At 37.1% G+C, this 16833-nt stretch overlaps 1 protein-coding gene across 12 annotated transcripts in view; it reads left to right on the top strand.

Moving 5' to 3' along the window:
• Positions 1–16833, top strand: part of nfixb (nuclear factor I/Xb) — a 195542-nt gene that overhangs the window by 68118 nt on the left and 110591 nt on the right. For all 12 annotated transcript variants that reach the window (XM_067381327.1, XM_067381321.1, XM_067381317.1 and 9 more), the window contains one exon: positions 5077–5608. In XM_067381327.1, coding sequence (XP_067237428.1) covers positions 5077–5608 — 532 coding nt within the window. The remainder of the gene's footprint in view (positions 1–5076; positions 5609–16833) is intronic.

Here is a 16833-nt window from a genome sequence, read left to right as displayed (position 1 = left end):
AGGATTTACCTGACCTCCGTGAGGAGCAACACGCCTCTAGGTGGGAATCACAGGCCAGGGTTTGTATGGTTTTGGTGACAGGACGGGAACAGGGTCGGAAATAATGATGAATTGCGATATTTTGCTGCGTTATGGATATTACAAAAAACATTTAACCTTTCAATTGGCTTGTTAGTTAAGTTTTTGTTGACAGTCATTTTATGTAGTGGAAAAGCCCATTGAAAGCGATGACAGGCCAATACAAAGCAAGGTTTAACGGAGACATCAATCTCACTGCCTAAAATGTACAAACGTTCAATATATATAGTTTTATTGGTAATGATGACACTTACAAATAGTTCTTCTGCCAAGTAATATAGGCCCAGTTCATTAACATTAGCCTAATAACTATGTGTTCATTGTTGGAAAGCAACTGGCAGTTGGCTATGTTAAACTGAATATTTTGAATATCGTTTTTGTTTTCACAATTTACACAGCGCAAATTTGAAGACAAAGATGTTTGAGTGTCCATGAAGTCCTTGATTATTTTTTTCTTTCTTTCGTATTTTAAGTGTTTTTGGCAGGAATACCATACTGGCATGCGTTGCAGTCGAATAGTTAAAAGATTATGTGGACTAGATATTATCTCTAGCTTTTTATCTTAGTTTAATATTGTAAATAATTTAATGTACTATTTACCATGTGCATACTAGTTAAAATTATTATTTTAGAAAGTAATACTATGTTTTAAAATGCTTTATTTTGACCTATTCTCTGACACTGCTTTTCTATAGAATAAGTGCTTCAGGCAAGTGAGTTTTCAAATGCACATGTTGATCAGGACCTAATTATCTCATACCCGCACTGGTAGGAAGCCATTAAGAGCTGTGTTTCAAACAGAGAAGGGATTGTTTGAAATAAAGGTGCTGCTTTTATTGAATCAAATGCATTCATAAACAAATTCTGCTCTCCTCTGGTTGTGTGCTTCAATTAGCATCTTATTAGAGACCTCAAGCAGGTGTTGGTTTTGACACGTAGGCTCAGATTTGAAAGAGGAAACACTAATGAAGAGTTTTACTGCAATGGGAGAGCGTTATCACCCTACATCCGTCCAATGAGGTTTCCTTGGTCTGTCATTTAAGAGATATTTGCATATGTTTGCTAATCCAGCATTTCAAATCAATTTCCTTGTCTTGTTTTTTTGTGGGAAGAACAGCGTCCAAGCAGTCATTCAGTGTTTTTATAATTTTTTTAGAACGTCAACAAGAATTGATCCGCAGCTTCGTCTATGTCTCGTTTAGTAGTCTCAGATCTGAATATCTTTAGGAGTCTCTGCTCTACTTTATGCCGTAAGCAGCTGTTGTTTTATATTCTTTTTGATGGCATGATTAAAGTATTCCCAAAACTCAGATAAAAGATTATGATTACATGCGGAAAAAAACGCAGTATTTGCACTCACAGTTAAATCAATCATGGCATTTGAAAAGCATTTTAAACCGTTCATTGGCAGATTTCTGATGCATATTAAAATTTGTGCAGTTAAACTTTGAAACCTTTACAAAAACAAGTTCTTGTAGAATCTGTTGTCAAACTCATTAGTGGTCGACCATTCCTGAAGATGGAGCGGACGCAACTTCTGGTATAATTGATTCTGTGCGGCAAACTCAATATTTATTCAGTGCCACACTGTAAACTCTAACACTAAAAATAATAAACTAGTTTGAGTAGGACAAACTTAACTTAAACAAATTAGTTCAGTCACATCAACTTTTATGAGTATTTAGCACTTTCTTTTTCTTTCAAGTTCACAGAACTGATATATTTTAAGTAAACTGAACTGTTTCATTGTTTTGAGTTTTATTAACTTATTTCTTTTAATTTAGATGAACTTAAGTTAATTTAAACTAGGCTGGGATTTCTATTTCCCATGCTTTCGTGCCTATCGTACACGAAAATGAGAGTAAATGCTAAAATTAAGTGTTATTTAATGTTTTTTTTTTTTTGTTCAAGATTAGTGTTAAGTGGGAGATTTAGTAGTAGTAGTGATTAATGTTTTGTTATGCTAATTATAAGAGTTTCTGTTAATGTTGGTTTTTGGAGAGCTATGGTATCAGGTGGTGCAAATGCAACTTGGTTTGAGAGCAGGTATGTTAAATCTTTATATTTCTGCACTCATTCAGCAAGTGCTTTATCATGCTATTGTTAACATGTTAGTAAATTAGCAAGTTAGCATTTTCTGAATTAGTTTGTTACAGCTAGTTTACACTAATAAAAATGTTTGCATTGTGGTTACATGATCATTTTAAGTTAAATGTAATGTGAATTACTGTACTCAAACATTTCAAGTTAAGATCTAAAATGTATGAGTACAAAAATCTGCCAGTTCTGCTTACTTAAACTTTGAATTTCTCAACTTAAAAATTTTGAGAACTCAAATTTTTTTTTTGAGTTTTGCCAACTTATTGGGGTTTACAGTGCATTCCAAACAACTTCTGCAGAATTTTTCGAGTAACTTCTTCAGATAGGTCCGATATTCTCTGCTTCATTGAGCTCCTTGTGTTGGGTGTTTTCGCAGACAAACACAGCATATGTTTGTTTTAAATTAGAGATGCACATGGGGTGCGCGGTCGCTTTCGTCTTTGTCTCGGCCGCTAAATCCACAAGCAGCTGCCGGCTGCAGGGTCTGCTGGGAGTTTCGGAGAGAGAGCGGTGCTCTTTCTCCCATCAGCCTGTGCCAAGGTGGCATTACGCAAGCCGGCGGAGGGGAGGGTCTGGTATAGCCACAGCAATGGTCACCCCAACCCAGACTTAAGAGCACAGTTGCCATGACAAGCTTGATGGGATGCTGAACTTTGCCTCAGCGGTGGATCGGAACTTGTCAAACTGGCAAATTGTGCACCATCGGACTGGACTGGGTGCTCTTGCTCGCTCACTCGCTCTCTCTCGTTCTGCCACCAGCCCCCCTCCTCTCTTTCCCCTCCCTTTCAGCTCTTCAAGCTAACGTATTGGCTGAGCTACAGGCATCTTGTTGCCAAATAGGTGGGCCCTACTCGTGTTGGCAAAGACTCAGGCAATGGTTAAGGAAAGAACGCGGAGAGAGAGCGAGCTATCGAGAGAGAGGGAGAGAGTTGGAGAGAAAAGGAGTAAAAAAAGCAGCAGCACTTGGGTTTGCCAGCGGTCCTGCGAGCTCGTCCAACATTGATTCGGTTCTCTTTTTTTTTTCTCCTGCCTGTATTCTGTGCTTTGCATTAGCCAGCTCCCCCCACCCCCCTCCGCGGCATGCATGTGCGCGCGTGTGCCTGCGTTATGTGTGCGCCGCGCGCTCTGAGTTTTCTGCTGGATCCAAAGATCTAAGAAAACACTCATTGCTCTTTGCCAAGGATTTTTTTTTTCCGGCATTGTTTAGGTTTTTTTTTTTTTGTAAATTATTTGGAAAGCATTTATTTTGAGCGCTGTTGCCTTTCTAGTTCTATTTTTTTCTGTGTGCACACCTTTATTTTGTTTCGTTTTTTTTTTTTTTTTTTCGAACCAATTTTACCATCTTGTAATTTTACCTGGAACCGTTTGCAGCAAAAGCAAATTTCCTGATCTTGAAATTAACTTCTTTCCGCCGGCAATTGGAGCATCTCCAGTCTTCTTTCCTTTTTACCCAAGTTTTTTTTTTTTTTTTCTTGTCGCCAATTCTTCATCCTTGCCAAGCCAGCAGTTGTTGTTTCGGCGTGAGTGGCAAAGAACTGGTGCGGGTGGATTTTTTTTCTTTTTTCTATCCTGAACGGCGTGCCAAATTTATGATGAGAGTGCAAAATGGTAACTACCAGCCTTTCTCTCTCTTTCTGCTCCTGTCTGCAGTGTGCTTTTCATGGTGCTTCTCCATTGTGGAAATGTGAAGATGCCTGGATTTCTGCAACGCAGCAGCCCGCAGAGAGGGTTTTGATGGCAGGTCTTGAAGGGACGCAGTTTAACCGCGGTCTTGTTGTGGCGAGAGTTGGCGGAGAGGGTCTGGGGCACGGCGGGCCTGGCACTGGGGCATCGTGGCGTGGTTTAGGCTTTGTCACTGAGCGTTGTGTGGTGAAGGTATTATTGGAGAGCTGAATGAGTCTTCCGTTGCCGTGGGGATCGCCAAGCTTTTCTTGGCCTGACTTGGGCTAAAGAAGCTGCTTTCTGTGAATCACAGAACCCGGGAATTCCTGCACTGCCTCTTCAGTGTTTTAGTTTGCAGTTTACTAAAGTGTTTTATTTTTTTATAATAATTCCGCCTGAGCTCAAGGGGATTTTGATGCATGCTTCTGTGAAAAAAAATGAAAAAAAAATAATAATAATAATAAATTGAAAATCTTTTTTTCCAAGTTAATTAATTTCTACACTGCAAAAAATAATTTTCTCAATATGTATTTTTGTGTTGATTTCAAGTAAAAATATCTAAACGTCCTTGAACATGATTTGATGCATGCTTGTGTGAAAAAATTTCAATTGAAAATATTTTTTTTTCCCAAGGTAATGGACTAAATTGATTTCTACACTACAAAAAATAATTTTCTCAATCTGAATTTTTGTGTTTATTTCAAGTAAAAATATGTAAAAACATTCTTAAAATAGTATAAATGTACTTGAGGAAAGATGATTATTTTAAGCTGATTCTTAAATGTATTTATAAAATTATTTTCATGATTTATCATAACATTTGTTCTTTTGTCAAATCAACTTAGATAATTAATGTAGTTCAGATAACATAATATTTTGAGTTTCTGTTGATCACCTTCATTGTACTCAAATTTTAAGGCAGCCAGGTAACTTACTTTGTTAAGTTAAACCAGCAATTCTTTTTTACAGTGTCCTTTTGATTTCAGCATAAAACTCTCTAAAATTAGTGCTTAAAACCTACAACTCATTTAAAATAAATGTACAGTAATTCAGGATGCATTCTGTAGTATTTGCTACTATTTTCTTTTTAAGGGCGTTTAGATATTTTTACTGGAAGAGCAAATCAAAAAATGTTATTTGCAGATATGTCCACTTGATTTCATGCAATGCACTATTTTTCAAATATCTTCTCATTTCCTTGAGCTCTGAAATTCTTTCCTTTTTTGTGTCCACCAGGATGAATTTCATCCCTTCATCGAGGCTTTGCTGCCACACGTCCGTGCGTTCTCCTACACCTGGTTCAACCTCCAGGCCCGTAAGCGCAAGTACTTCAAGAAGCACGAGAAGCGCATGACGAAGGACGAGGAGCGCGCCGTCAAAGACGAACTCCTGGGCGAGAAGCCCGAGATCAAGCAGAAGTGGGCGTCCCGTCTGCTCGCCAAGCTCCGCAAAGACATCCGGCCGGAGTTCCGCGAGGACTTCGTGCTCACCATCACGGGGAAGAAGCCACCGTGCTGCGTACTGTCCAACCCCGACCAGAAGGGCAAGATCCGCCGCATCGACTGCCTGCGGCAAGCGGACAAGGTCTGGCGTCTGGACCTGGTGATGGTGATCCTGTTCAAGGGAAGCCCGCTGGAGAGCACGGACGGAGAGAGGCTGGTCAAGTCCCCCCAATGTTCCAACCACGGCCTCTGCGTGCAGCCGCACCACATCGGAGTGTCCGTCAAAGAGCTGGACCTGTATCTGGCCTACTTCGTCCACACGCCAGGTGAGTCAGACATGCGCTGAAATACACTGGTTCAGGAAACGCGGTCCGGTTCAGTTCCGGGCTGTGTTCCAAAAACACACTCCCAATGCAAATGTATGCAAATACAGCCTTTGTTGTGTTTATTTCTTTTTGTTTTTAGCTTGGTGTTCTGTGAAATTGTGAAAATGATGACTTTTTGCTCGACTTTTTGTGTGTGTGTGTGTGTGGACTGGTTTACAGGTCATGTATGTTGCAGCGTGTAACATAATGCAACTGATAGTTGTGCGTACGTGTGTGTGTAAATGTCAGATTGTGTATCATGGCAGTGACAGCTGGCCTTCTCCCAGCTGGTGTGAAGGCCACACACACACACACACACACACACACACACACACACACACACACACACACACACACACACACACACACACACAGGTCAGTTACACTGCTGCCCTTAAATACACACACACCTATAATCAGAATGATCACATTCTCATAGACACATTTACTTTCAGTTTTCATTCTGTTCAATTTATGCATTTTATTCATTTATTTTAATATTTTGCTCAGTATTGAAAGAAATGTGAAAATTAGACATTCAAATTGGGGGGAAAAATCAAATGATATTCATGAAACCTCATGATAAATAGACTACATATAATTTAGAATCTATAAAATGTAAAAATATTGAATTTTATTCTGCATTTGTTTATTTATTTTTTAAATTATGATATTTTTCCAGATGTTCAGGAATAATATCTTTGCCATTATGGCAAATATTTATGTTTTATATTTAATTTATTTTATATTTGGAAATTTTATAATGGTAAATATTTAATAATAATAATAATTATAATTATAATAATAAGCAATATACATTGCCAAGATGCTTTGTAGCTTTCCTACTACAATTATTGTTTATTTAAAATGGCAGATATTTAATTTTTATATTGAAATTTATATTGAAATTTTTTTATAATGGTAAATATTTAATAATCATAGCAATAAGCATTATAAAGGCCAAAATGTTTTGTAGCTTTCCTACAACAGTTATTGTTTATTTTAATGCATTTTATTCAGTTATTTTTAAGTTACTTATTTATTTAATATTTCAGTGTATTTGTTTTATTTAAATACATTAGTTTATTTGTTGTTTCTTTTCTATTTATTTTAAAGTGTATTATTTTAGGGTTAGGGTTGTGGTTTTGTTGCATTTGCACGTATTTATTTGCCAGACGCACTATATGTCGGTCACTATATTGGTTTCTGAAATAGACACTCACAGACAGCACAGTATTATATTTGCAGCTATTTACAGACAGCTCAGATATTTAGCTATTATCTGTGTGCTCAGAGTATGTGAACAGGCAGCATTTGACGATGGTTTTTGCCTTTGTTGTGACACAGAGCCATAATTCTGTTTGTTGGCAGGGGCGCTGAAAGAGATTTTGTTGCCCATGCCGAGTTTCCCTTTTGCTCCGTGTGGAACCCAGCGTCAGTTAGCCGGTTCACCATGCCGTTCTTTTCCTGTTTAACAGAATGCCAGGACTCAGATTATCTCCTGCTGACCCGGCCGAATCTCCTGTCTTAATCCGGACGCTATTAAAACGGCCCGATGGCTCATTGTTCTGGCCACATCCGCTTTACTACTTCCATATTGATGGAATATAACTGCAACGTTTGTTTGTTTTCCTTAGACACAGACAGACAATGTTTCTGACCAAGTCTGTATCTCAATACTATTGTTACTTGATCTCAGTGCTGCGTTCGACACTCTAGATCATAAAATACTATTAGATCGGCTACAAAATTACACTGATTTTTAGGGACAGGCATTAAGGTGGTTTAGATGGTATCGGACGGTCACCATTTTGTCTATTTAAACGGGGAAAAATCAAAGGTAACGTCAGTAAATTATGGAGTGCAGCAAGGGCCTGTGTTAGGCCCACTGTTATTTTCAATATTCATGCTTCCACTTGGTAATATTATAAGAAAACATGGAATTAGTTTCCACTGTTAAGCCCATGGTAAATTATCCAAGTTGACAGAGTGTGTTAAAGAGTGATTTGTATATGTACATTTCCGAGATTACATAATAATGACAGTCACCTCTGATAATAGATTACTAAATTGTAATGTTGACATGCATCTTCTGTAAAGCTGCTTTGAAACGATATGTATTGTGAAAAGCTGTGAATTGTTTTACCTCATCTGTATTTTCTAAAGATTATTCTCAAAGCAAACATTTGCATTTATGTTTTTTCGACTGCAGTTTAACACTCTGAGGTCTGACGGTATCGCCGGCGATACCACCGTGGTTTTTTTCTTATCAGTGTGAAAGAGACTCAAAATACTCCGTCAATGTTGCACATACAATTAAGAGTTATACACCATTTTAATCTGTGGAATATCTTCTTTCATTTGTGTACACTCAGAGTAAAAACAGAATTTTGTGCTTTTTGTAAAATAAAGAAAACTAACATGATGCGTGATTTCTCCTCTCCCTCTGAACGAACTCCAATCTGATAGTTCTCAGAAAATGAACTGTAACTTAGTGAATACTAATGACAAAAAAATTACACTTATGTCTAAAAAAACGTTAAGATGTCAGGTTTTAAATCATGTAAGTCAAATCGAAAACAAACCTTCTTTGTTTATGTAATCTGTATGAAAAGAGAGCCATGTCAGAAATCCGTGATTCAGCTCATTATCTGCTAATGCGGCCACGCCCACGGAGCCAGCGCTATTCAGACGCTAATTCAGTCAATACATGCATTTATTATCTCAATCGTGTATTTATTGTCTTGAAAAGTGTTTATCTGGATGTAAAAGTCATGGTTAGCGATCTCTAGAAGACATGCAGTTACTTCCTGTTTACTTGTCTTCTACAGATGAATTTTAGATGAGTTTTTGTTTCTTTAGCGCCCTCCTGCTGCTGTATGTATTGGAAACTCCATTCATGGAATAGCCTCTTCTTCTTTTAGATGAATTTGTGGACTAAAATGCACAGAGCGCCCTCCGACTTCAAGGATGAATTGAAAACACCAGCGCTCATAGTAATGACAGTGAATATTAAATAAAAATAACTCCTCTGTATAGAAAATTGACATAAGCATATGAGAATCCAATATTTCTCCAAATGTGCATGCTTTTAAACTAAAAGCCTATATTCAGACTCTTTGCATCACAGAAATACATTATATTTTAAAGTATAATATAAAACCATTACTTTATATTGTAATAATATTTTTCTGTATGTTTCATATATCATAATGAGCTTGAGACATCACAGAAGGTTTTTTTTCACAGCCTACCTGACTGAAATGCCTCATTAATATGCAAGTCATTTCAGCTCATTACTATCCAATTCTTTTGTCTTCTCAGGTGAGAATGGCCCATTTTCAGTGGTGATTCACGCCTCCTCGCATACTGTGTTTCTTGGCAAAAAGTGTCTTACAAAAACTAAATCAATATATTGTTAAATATGAAGGAGTAGGCAGCATAATTTTTACATAATTTTGAAGCAAAAACTCTAGTCTACAACCTCCAATACCCTAAAGTCTTATGAACACAGATTTATTATACTTTTTTTGGCCTTATTTCAGTGACTTAAGTTTTTTGTTTTTTCAACAACCACGCATAAATGTTATTCCTTCAAAAACACAAACATGTACATACATGTTCCTCACATATTATTGTAGCCTAGTTTGTGCTGAATACAGTGTAATGACACTTTTTCCATTAATATGTTTATGAACAACTGAAAAAAGCACAAATGTCAGGGCATGTCAAAAGTTCTCCAGGCCCCAAATCAGCCTCAGACTCCAGAGGGTTAAACTGCTAGAGCAAGCTGCAAAAGCGGCTGCCAAAAAGCAGGCCTGGTTTAGATCACTTCTGCTTTTGCTGTCTCTAAAAATCAGCGTTTACATTTCGGCTCCGGCATTTGAACAACAACACGTACTGTGATGTTTGCACGCTGCAGATCAGGTGTTAGAAAGCACGATTTGTGTATAATTTACACTTCAGGTCCTGTTTCACCGGCGCATGCCGGACAAGCGACCGTTTGGTGGTTTATTGACGAGATGCGTGTCGTATCGCCCTTTGGGAGCGATTAATGACGTTAAACTCTGCAGAAATGCGCTGGTTAAATACCCAGGAGCACGATGCCGTAATTACGCTCGGTCTTCTGGTCGTACGCCGGCTGTATTAATGATGGTGATTAATGGGAGTTGTTGACGAGCATCTCACATCTCTGGCCGCCTTGCGCCGCTCCAGAGAAAAAAAAAAGTTTCTGTTTTTCTTCTGCGTTTGTCAGAATGATGGATGCTTTCTCTCGGGTTAGTCATCTCTGGAGCTCGCCACCACGTCATACGGCTTCCATTATCGCGCAGTCATGATAAAAACATGTGCCTGCTCTCATCTCTAATCGAGCTGCGTCCAGCTCAGACAGCCGATAAAACGCCGGCCGCAATGCCAAGTTCTGTAGTCAGACGATGGCTATACAGCTCTGGGTTGTAAAGACGAGAGAGAGCGACAGACGCTGAAAGGAGGGGAACTAATGGTGGCCTTTCCTTTCAGAAAAGGAAATGGATGTATGACAATAGACTCTTAAAGTGCGGTCAAGCGTTAAATCACTTGTTTCACAGCGAATCATCTATTCAGGATCATTTCCACAGCTTTCAGAGGTGTTAGAGATATCGGAGAGGTGTTGCGATTCTAGCGGGATTTTAAAAATAAAGAGGTGTTTTGTGCTAATGGTGTTTAAATTAATACATTTGCATTTATCAGTATTTTCTGCAACAGTTTTTTTAGCTGCAGTTTGGGCATCCCTTCAGAAGTGAGATGAAACTATGAAAGTGGTAAGATTGGTTGACCTTTGGGCAGCTGCGTTCCTTCTTGGCTGGTAAACGAGACTCCCGCCGCTCCAGGCTTTGAGGCCCGAAACCAGACCGACAGTCACCCGCACTGACCACTGACACGCCACTTTGGTCACCTTCACATTTGATTTGATTTGATTTGATTTGGACCTGGATGTAATTTGGAGTGTTTTTCAGGAATGTGATGGAGTTACTTGGATCACATTCAGGAAGCTGGTTTTCCTGTGTTTATTGTGTTTGTGAGAGAGAGTTTGTTTAATTACAGGTGCTGGAAAAATATTATTCCATTTGGATTTTGCTGCTTTTTAGCTGTTTTTTTTTATTATTAATATGTCATTTTAACTCTTTTGTTTAGATACTAGAAAATAGAGAAAATGCTAAAATATTTGCTTCAGTGATAGCAGGAAACAAATCATTATGAAAAATTATCATTTTCAGAATATATTTCATAATATCAAATATAACATTAATACAACTTTTAATTAATTTTTTTATGTTCATAAAATAAAAAATACAGTTTTAATGATACAATTTTTTAAAAATGTATTCATGAATTTTTCATGTCTTACAATTTGTTATTATAAAATATTTAGCAAGGCATGAAACATCTTTTAAATTACATTCTAGAATATTTGACGATATATATATATATATAGAATATTTAAAATATTCTAGAATATTTTATTGATGTATTTGTTATTTTTTTAAATGTTTTTAGCATATTATATAATTATCTTTGCTTTATTTTTGTGTAGTTTAAATATACAAACAGTAATGTCTAAAGATATTTATAATAGTTCACTCATTAATTATGATATGCTATGTGTGGAAAAACATATCAGATTATATACATTTATTTATTAATTTGATGTAAATAAGATGGAAAAAATGCATGAGAAATGTAGTGTGTGTGATTCAGGTACTCTCTACTTTCCCTACATTTTGTCCCCACATGGATAGAAAAACTAGAACTTTTTGATCTTCTAGGAACATTTTTTGGTCTCCATGAGGAAAATAGCTTATAAATCATGTTAAATGCATAAAGTTCTTTGTTATATGTAGATTTAGGGGGATAGAGTTAGTGTAGGGGATAAAAAAATACAGTTCCAACTAAATGAAACACTGATCACCATAATGGTAACCATGTACAGTATAAAAGTCATTGTGTCTATGGAAAAGCCCCCATAAAAAGTGAAAAGTTGTTTTTCCTCTGTTACAACACTCGTGCAGAATGATCTCATCACCAGGAGAGAAAGTCAAAAACAGCAGAATTCAGAAAAAAATCTATAGATGAGAACAACCGGCAGCTGAAATGGAAAACAGGAGAAATGTTGAAGGAGGAGAAGGATTGACTTTGGCTCGTGCTGCTTTTCTTTACGGCCGTTTCGTTTGGATAGAACAGGCGAAATAAACTTGCAGTGGTAAAACCGCATAAATATATAATCACATAAACATACAAGCAGCAAGAAATAATGTTAAGCAGAGATATTAATATTGTCTGGCAGTTTAAACAAAAACTAAACCAAATGAATCCTCCTCCTTATCAGCCATTAATTATTGTTAATATTACTATTTGCATTGTTGCGTTTGTTAAAACAGAGAATAGAACAGCGGGCAGAGAATAAAGACGGTGTAAAATGCCAAGATGGAAACAAAAGCCGGTCTGCGAAGGGAACTTCGACTGGTGTGTGTGTTTGGCACTGCCGCACGGATCTCAGCTTTTCAAATCACGCCACACGCTCTGCCAACATCCCTCTCTCTTTCCCAGCCTCTCCTTCCATTTAACCCGCTTTTTCAGGCCCTATCCTCTGCTTTTCCTCCGTCACAACGCCGACGGGAAAAACAAGCCTTTACGCAATTCCGTATAGGAATACGGTTTTCTTTCGCACGTATTTCAAGCCTCGTTTCTTTTTTCATGTGTCTCTCCTTTTTTTGTTTTTTTTGTTTTAATGATTCAGGAATTGGCTGCGGCGAAGGATCCCATACGCTTACGATAGCCACGTTCCAAATCAAAATGGAGAGTTTGGCAGCGCTGACTTTGGCTGCCGGGCTTCTGTCTGGGATGTTAGACGTGCAAAAATACCGCTTCGATAGATCATCCGGCTAATCGTGTTTAAGTACAGATTTTTTTTCACACGAAATAACCCTTTACGCGTCACCCGAATGGTCAAACTGTCGCCAGCAGAACGAAAGTGTGTTTGAACTTCTAAAGCGTGTCAGTAGAACCGGCTGAAGCTGGCATGAGCGCATGACACCTTTGACAAGCGGGTTTTACCAGATGAGAGTCACAGAGTTTGACATGAGCCCTTATAGGAATGCTGTGCCTTATTTATATATGGGTGTGTACGACGTGACAAGGCGGACAGGCTAATAGCAGCAGTCAGACTGAGCGAATAATGATTGGAAAATGAGGGCTATTATTGAACTAGAGTAAACAGCACAGGACTCTGGTGAAAAGACCTCATTCACCACAGAGCTGGAGTGCAGCGGCTTTCTTCTCCTCAGGGGTCTTCCTGCCGCTCTCAGAAGCCGCCTTTTGTTCGCCGTGGAGACGGACAGAAAGAGAGAGAGGGGATGAAGCCCGTGCCGGTCTAACCGGACCATCGTTTTGTCCTGTCCACGAGACCGTTTCATCACTGCAACAGTAGACGAACTGCCCTTCGGAAATAAAAACTGACATGAAAAAGTACCATGGTACTGTCACTTTTTTTTTTCTTTTTTCAGCATGGTACCTTTGCAATGCAGTAAATTAGTGATCTGCTGATTTGCAGAAATTACTACATCGAATGGTACTGTGGTATCAGATTTTAATACCATGGTACTTAGTGATGCTGATTTTTCCTTTACAGAAGTTACATGTACGTTTTACCATAGTAATACCTGCTGATTTGTATTTCCCCTTACAAAATTACCATGTTATACTACTACAACTACCATGTTTCTTCATGTGTCATAATGATAAAGTAAATATTTGTCCCTCTGGTGTGTTTTTTCCTTAAAAAATATTATGTCAAACTAACAAAAAACTACCTCGGTAGTGCCATGTTTTTTGTTATATACATTTACAGTCACTTTTACCAATGCATCACAATATAGTAACATTATAATACAGTAAATGTATGACCTTATTTTGTATGTATTTCTCAAGATTTTCATGATATACTAACAAAAATTACAAAGGTACTATCATTTTTTTTTTTTTTTTTTTTTTTTTTGACATTTTACAACGGTGATATAGTAAACATTTTACCCACTAATTTGTTTTTCCCTTTCAAAAATTTGTTACACTAACAAAATGTACCATGGTATTACCATTTTTTTTTTTTTACCATGTATTCATTCAGAACTGTCCAAGTGTCTCAACATGGTACGGATGTAATACAGTAAATTTATTATCTTTCTTACTGAAAAGTACTGTGGCAGTACTATAGTATAGTGATGACGTCAGATGGTTGTACCATTGTACTTTTTTGTAAGTGCTGCTGTTTATCTCTTACTGAAATTTACTATGGTACTACCATGGTGTTTTTAAACATTGTACAGTTGCGAACAGTAAATGTATTTCCCTTACCAACATTTATTATAGTAAATTAACAAAAAAGTACCATGGTATTACTGTGTTGTTGTTTTTTTCAACAGACTTGCACTTGTCACAATATAGCGCCATTATAATACAGTAAATGTATAGTAATTTTCTGATGAATACTAAAAGAAAATTACCATGGTATATTGGAAGTATTATTGGAAGTACCATGATTCTGTACCATTTTATATACAAGTAAACAAAAAAATTACTTGTCCCAAACTTTTGAATGGTAGTTTTCAACATTGATAATAATCAGAAATGTTTCTTCAGCAGCAAATCAGCACATTAGATTGATTTCTGAAGGATCATGTGACACTGAAGACAAGGAGTAATGATGTTGAAAATTCAACTTTGATCACAGGAATAAATTACATTTTAAAATGTATTCAAATACAAAATGGTTATTTGAAATAGTATTAATATTTCACAATATTACTGTATTTACTGTATTTTTAATCAAATAAATGCAGCCTTGGTGAGCAGAAGAGACATCTTTCAAAAACATTATATATATATATATATATATATATATATATATATATATATATATATATATATATATATATATATATATATATATATATATATATATAATATATATATTAGAAATTTCCAAGTTTGTTTCTTTTTTTTTATTTTTGTCCTTTTTTTATGACTGGTGCTTAGGGTTACCACAGTTTTACTGTAGTAACATCTACAAATGAACAAATTTGTGAATGTTTATGAAACTTCTGCTTCAGGGCTGTATGTGACGAGTGAATGCTAATGTATGGATGTTTGCTTGGAGTCGGTGTGTGAGCAGGTTTCCATCTGTGTGAAATCACATGCTTCTCTGTGTGCGTGTGTGTGTGTGTGTTTGTGTAAGTGCACGTGAGCGAGAGAGAAAAAAACCCCGCATCAGGGCAGCTCAGGGACGCGGAGTGTAAACTAGGTGCTAATGCCTCCTTTTGCCTGTTTTGTCAGTGCAAACGTTCTAATTAATGGGAATGGAATAAATAAATTAAGCGGCTACGTCTCTCCACAGCTGAGCAGCGAGAGAGAGAGAGAGAGAGAGAGAGATAGCGGCTGTGAATTTCTCTTTCCTGTTCCACTTATCATGTTATGACCTATTAGTCCGGGCTTTGATGCAGAGGCTTTTGTGAACACACAAAAGCAGCTTTATTCTGTCAGATTTATGAGGTATTCATGTAACTAATAAAATCTTTTTCCTCCAGATTTGAATTCATTGTGCATGTAATTAACTTTGCGGAGAGCGCGCTAAAATATATGCAAGCAAAGTGCCAGTGCTGGTTAGTGGTGTTTGCTAAGTCATGCATTTCTAGTACTGTTACTTAGAGGTGAAGTGATTTGAAGTTACTCCTAACACCAAGTATGAAACTTTGTGGTATGTTTCCATTGGGAATGCCTCTGTTCTGTCTCATAATCCCTTGCACCGTCCGCAACCTGTACAGACCCCTGTTTATCCTGATTCTTCTTGCCGTTCCAGTCTTTGCCTCTCTCTCTCTCTCTCTCTCTAACACACACACACAGAAAGAGAGAGAGAGAGAGAGAGAGAGAGAGAGAGAGAGAGGACGGCCAGTGCAGGTGCAGTGATTAGAGCAGATTTATTGTAGTCTCTTGCTCTCATTTAGTCTAATTTTATAGAGCCGCTTTAATTACAGTGCAGTCCTGAACCTCTGAACCTTACCTGCTCTGATGATAATGCCCTATTCACTCTCCTCCGTCTTTCTCTCTCTCTCGGGAGGAGATTTTAAATACATCATAAGGTACATTAAAGGAATTATTCACCCAAATCGCTGCATATTATTTTCTTTCTTCCGTGAAACACAAAATGAGATGTTAGGCAGAATGTTCATGCTGCTCTTTAACTCTTTCCTCACCAGCATTTTTGATCATTTTCACTATATATATATATATATATATATATATATATATATATATATATATATATATATATATATATATATATATATATATATATATATATTATATATATATATATATATAATATATATATTCTAGCTTCATTAATTCTTTTCTTTTAATTAACACTTGAATGTGGGTAAGATTCATATTAAAAAAAGCAACATTTTGAACAAAAAGCTGAGAAAATCATATTTTTGTCAAAGTGCACAAGCATGCTTTTATCACTTCTGCTTCTGTTTTGGCCTGTGTTTTGATCCGGAGATTCTGTACTCTTTCCGAAGATGTGCCATAGTGCCCCCTACTTTATAACAGTGAAAACACAGAAAGTCTAAAAATTCCGTCAGGGAAGCGTTGTCATAAATGATGGAAAATTCCATCAATGGCAGGAAAATAGTTAAAAGTGGATGGTGATTTGTACATTTAAGCTCAAAGTACCATTACTGGTACAATAATTTCACTTTTGGAATTGCTGAACTGAACACTGAAATGAACACTTCTTTAACAAAATTTACAAAAAGAAGTTTTAGTATGAATATGTTAGCCTTACTTTTATCTATAAGCTAGTGTGCGTATAACCTTTCAAAACTTAGTCTCTGATTTCCGCTAAAATGGATCACGGATTTTCGTGACATCACCGCGGACTTCTAAAGTGTCCCGCCTCCTACATTATAAATACACGCTGAAACTTTGGCTGACATCAGTGTGTGTAAATATGCTTTCCATTGAGGCAAATTAAGTCTGGTTTCACGTTAGTGTCACGGGAACCGCAACGGTCACAGTCTGCTCCGATCCAGAGACACGAGAGCACAGAGCAGATCATATGCGCGAATCGGCGCAGACCACAAAATGTATCGGAC

This window comes from Chanodichthys erythropterus, chromosome 3, assembly GCF_024489055.1.
Source record: "Chanodichthys erythropterus isolate Z2021 chromosome 3, ASM2448905v1, whole genome shotgun sequence".
NCBI lineage: Eukaryota > Metazoa > Chordata > Actinopteri > Cypriniformes > Xenocyprididae > Chanodichthys > Chanodichthys erythropterus.
Note: the sequence above shows the minus strand (reverse complement) of the source record. Positions and strands in the feature narration are given on the sequence as shown.